The 5,247-nt window shown below is 39.4% G+C and overlaps 1 protein-coding gene across 1 annotated transcript in view; it reads right to left on the bottom strand.

The window, feature by feature from the left end:
* The window catches only part of LOC106678084 (sperm-specific sodium:proton exchanger), a gene marked incomplete at its 5' end in the record, with an annotated part of 162,896 nt that overhangs the window by 46,825 nt on the left and 110,824 nt on the right, over positions 1 to 5,247 (bottom strand). Inside the window, 1 exon segment of the mRNA XM_067053048.1 lies at positions 821 to 931. Within this exon segment, the coding sequence (XP_066909149.1) occupies positions 821 to 931 (111 nt within the window).

Raw genomic sequence — 5,247 nt, 5'->3', positions numbered from 1 at the left:
AGTCCTCATAAGTGTCGTCCGACTGTGTGCATCATGACAGCCCTCATTAGTGCCGTCTGCTGTATACATCATGATAGCCCTCATTAGTGTCTTCTGCTGTGTACATCATGATAGCTCTGATTAGTTTCTTCTTGCTGTGTGCATCATGACAGTCCTCATTAGTGTCGTCCTACTGTGTGCATCATGACAGCCTTCATTAGTGTTTTCTGCAGTGTTCATCATGACCGCCCTCATTAGTGGACTTCTATTGAGTACATCATAACAACCCTCATTAGAGTCTTCTTGCAGTGTACGTCACGACAGCCCTCATTACTGTCTTCTGCTGTGGTCATTATGATAGGCCTCATTAGTGTCTTCCTATTATGTACATTTGTTTAGGATATTTTGGAATGTTTGTTCGTCGTAATGATTTTCCTCAGTATCATAACAGTCTTTATTAGTGTCGTCCTACTTTGTACATTCGTTTTATGTACTCCATATGTTTGAATGTTTGTCCGTGGCAATCACATGTGCTATGTGCCTTGTTTTATGTGAAGGTCATTCAAGGCCCGGCAACTTCTATATTGACCATAGCTGTTGTTCTAGTTTTTAATTTATGGTGTACTTCATTTTAACAATAATTGGTGATGTAAATTGTGAGATAATAAGATAATAATAGTATATATATATAGTATAGAGATAATAAGATAATATTTAATCAATAAGATAATAGACGAAGGAAATTTATTGTTAGATAGAATATATATATATATATATATATATATATATATATATATATATATATGTGTGTATATATATATATGTGTATGTATATACTCACCAAGGTCTAGGGCATGATTAGTATACTTAGTAAAAAATATTTGCATGATTCTAGTATTGATCCTTGTGTTTAGCGTGTAATCCAAACATGGCTTCCGAACTTCGATAAATTCTGTAAAAGAGTTCATTTTGTAAAAAAATAGAGCTAGGGTTCTACACAAGCATTTCACAAATCATTAAATTTATGTAATGTTTGAAATTAGTTTAACTTTAATCCTTTGGTCACTCAATTGTCTTCAACTGTTTATGTCAAGAATGACAATTTCTGTAACATCTAAATTAGTAATTAATAGTAACCCTTTAAATACATATTAAAGAGTTACTATTATACACATGTGTCAACGGCAAAGGTGGTGGAGGATAGTGTAGCTTTATAGACTGTGTAGAGGATGGGAGGATACTACCTTGAGAGAAGCGGGATGGATAGGAACCATTGTGGTTTACTTTGAATAATCTATCAGTGAGAAAGGAACGGATAATGAGAAAGTATGAAGGATATAGAAATTTACGAATTGCAGTCCTGCGTGCCAGACATCGATATTTGACACTCTTATCAATATCGATATAGAAGTGTAATAACGATATTCGCATATTATTTTATCAAAATGTCGATATTTTCTCTTAATAATTTCATATGCATTTCGATATTTGACATTCTAATTAATATCCATATCGGAAAGTAGCAACAATATTCTGATATTATTTTATCGAAATATCGATATTCTGTTTAAAAATATTAGATAATTGTTCCGGGTAACCTACGGCAACCGAAAGGTTGAATTGAAGGGGCCACCATAATACATTATATACTATAATAGCCTACAGGATATACTAGCGCCCATGTGGCCAACAGTCCTCCTCCAGCGCTCTCTGTGGTGAGAAGCAACCCAGACTAATGAGAGTTAGCCATCTTGTTTTCAGTAAGAAGCAGCCCATATTTTCTTTTTGTTCACTCATCAGTAATATCTACCATGAGTGAGTAGAGTTACTGGAGTAGTTCCCAGCAGCAGGAGGGAGAGAGGCATAGAAATGCGGAGGGAAGAATGAAGTAAGTCCACATGATAATAATTAACATTCACCACCACATAGTAATCATCATCAACCACCTCATTATCTACAATTCCATAGCCCAGCCATTCAAAATTTACTAACCATCTAATCACAAATGTTTTCTTTCGGCCACCCACTACATCACTTGTAACTTAAACAATAGACTTTTATTTTTCATTCAATCATGTTTCATTTTTCAATTATACAGTCCACTCAAACCCAACCAGCCAACCAAAGGTGAAGTGTGTCTGGCAATGAAGTTGAAGGTATGCTTCATACAACAATTTTATGAAAAGCTTAAAAATGGTACTTCAATTTTTTAGTTTGAGTTTTCCCGCAAATCAATTTTCACAATTCCCACCCTAGGCACTCCACAGTTCTACAAGACCTCAAAGTCGTAGACAATGTCTATTCAGCTCTTGAAAAAAAAAAAAATACAGCTCTGGTGCCTTTCTGGAAATAGCGCCAGCTTTTGATCGGGTATGGCATGGCTTTTCAAGCTCAAGTCCATATTACCTCAAACCTTATACCTTACTCTTCCGCTCCTTTCGAGTATGCAGTGATTCTGAGTACTCAAATATCTATCCGGTCGAGATAGGAGTTGCTGTGTCTCTCCTGTCCTCTACATCCTCTTCACTGCTGATATTCCCATCAATTCCGACACGTTACTGGTAACATTTGTCAGTGATGCAGCTATCCTATCCTCCCATCCTGATACTGTAACAGCCACATTCAATCTCCATACACACCTCACCCGGAATGAGCAATGGTGGATAAAAGTCAGTGAATCGAAATGGACCCATGTGACTTTCACCCTCTGCCGCAACTTCTGTCCACCTGTTACTTTTAATAATATTCTTCTACCCAGATCCGACACAGTGCGATATCTTGGATTCATCTTAGACAAAAGACTCACCTGGAACCAACATACTAGAGTTAAAAAACAAAAACTCCACAGACGATTCAGCCAACTATACCGACTGCTCAGTGGACCTCTCATTCCTCAATAGAAAACAAACTTCTAATTTATAAAACTATACTCAGATTTATCTGGACCTACGGACTTGCACTTTGGGGAACAGCTAAACCATTGAACATCAAACGTAACCTTTCAATCCAAAATCCTTAGAACTATAAGCTATGCACCCTATTACGCTTCCAATAGAACACTACGCCATGAACTTCATATTCCATTTGTCCTTGACCTCATACCAACCAAATTCTCACGATTCCATATAAATTTTCTAATCCTAATCCTTAACACCATATCCACTGAATGGTACACAAAACCAACCTACTCAGGCAGACTTCTAAATTACCACTACCAAAATCCTCACTATCAAAGAATTAACGTAGCCAAAAACCTTATACACCGTGGCCTTTCCGTTTCTGATTCCCATTTCCATGAAAAAAACACACATCGCATTAAACTAATACTCTTAGCTAATAACTTCCCTCTCCATATCATTCATAAACTTTTATAAAACTACAAAAATCGTCTCACCACTTCACCTAATTCTTCACAGCCCCTTTTTATCTCCTTATACAGATCACTATCTTCTTTTTTAAATTTTTTTATTATTATTATTATTATTATCCCCCTCCCTTGCCATTTCTGGCATACGGAGTGCGGGCGCAGTGGAGTAGTGCGCGCTGGGATTGCGCATGCCACTGCTCCGAAAGATCACCAATTTTTCTTTCCTTTTTTTTTATTCTTTTATCAATTTTTTTACTGTGGTGCAGCCCAGCACTAGGTTTAGTGCCTTACTGATGGACCTGCACCTTCTCCACTTCATCCGTTCGGTAGGTCCTTCTGGTGCGCATCCGTCTGCAGTACTGGACTAGCCTGCCCTCCTGGTCTCAGTCTGGGCCAGCTTCCTCATCTTCTGGTGGCTCGCTGATTTTGGGCGGTCAAGTCCTTCCCATTGTGAAATGGGTTAGGCCCACCACCTCTTTCCATCCGTAAATGAACTCCCTGAAGAAGGGATAATCCTCTTCCATCAACCAGAGAAAGTCCGACTCGGCGAGGGCGAAAATCCCGGTATTTCTCAACAGCCTGGCTCGGTGTCCTTCCATGGCGGAGCAATCCACTATTACGTGGTCTGCTGTTTCATCAACTCCGCACGTGGAGCACCGGGGGTCGATGTTCTTTCCAAAGACCTGCAGCTATCCCCGAAACCGCCCGTGTCCTGTTAGGATCTGTGAGACCCAATAGTCTGGGATGACCAATTTAGCCTTCAGTCTAGAAAGGACGGTAGGAAAGAATTTTCTCAAAGTAGCGCCCTTCTGGCTTGCTACCCACCGTCCATTCCACTTCTGTATTGGTTCCGCCCGCAGTATCCGCAGTTCCTCGGAGCTCATCCGGTAGCGCTTCTAGTCCCTGTCTCTTTACTTCATATTTAAGGACATCCTCCTTAAATATGAAGTAAAGATGAAGTCTTGGGGCATCGCTCCGGCCAGCACCTGCACAGTTAAGGATCATCAAGGATTTAAGTAATCCGATTTTTACCATTCTTTTTTGGATTTATATAAAGTCGGGGTCGTGGGTCTCATTTTCTGATGCCTCCCCTTTCCGCGGACACCGGAAGGCTCCGAAGACGCTGCGACTGCAATGCCGCCCCAGCCTATGCACTATGCAAGCTAGGACCTGGCCTACCCCTACCATCACGCCACGGTCCAGGACACGCTGGCCAGCCACGGAGGTACGAAGACGTCTTTTCAGATACCACGGTGAGGATACATGGTTTTCACCATTTCGCCCACAGCACACCTAATCGAGGGAAGCGGCTAAGAGACGTCACCAGATAAGCCAATATAATTTATGAGACCCCATGTTCCTTTATTATATTATTATAGATAAAGATTTCTAAAACCTAACTCACTAACCAGTCTGCCCCTCCTTATAATTATCGTATTAATCCCTACCTTATAAATGAAGGAAAATACATGTGCGTGTTGTTATGAGCAGAAAGTGTCTCAAAATTTTCAGCCCCCCTGTCCCACAATATTAATTTATCAGAATCGTAAAATTACACTTGGGACACCTGCAGTATAGCACGAGCAGGTCCCGATGTAAGCAAATTGGTGCAATCCGGATGAGGATATGTGTGGAATATATGAGACTTATAAATTATTAAAAAAAAAAATGTTTTTGTTGTGAAACATTTCGCCCATTTTTCAAAGGCTCATTTATTAATGATTAATTTAATTAGCACAAATTACAGTATTATTAAATGCTAAAAAATTACGATCTTAATAGATTTAAATTGAGGTGTAGATAGTTGACCGTAGATTAATGCTTGAAGAAGTTTGTCGGGGGGTGCGGTCAGCAAAGAACAACATAAATAAACAAAACCATATTTATTTATTTTTATGCCG

This window comes from Halyomorpha halys, unplaced genomic scaffold, assembly GCF_000696795.3.
Source record: "Halyomorpha halys isolate HHAL.00 unplaced genomic scaffold, Hhal_1.1 Scaffold122.1, whole genome shotgun sequence".
Taxonomy (NCBI): domain Eukaryota; kingdom Metazoa; phylum Arthropoda; class Insecta; order Hemiptera; family Pentatomidae; genus Halyomorpha; species Halyomorpha halys.
This window is presented reverse-complemented; position numbering and strand designations above follow the sequence as displayed.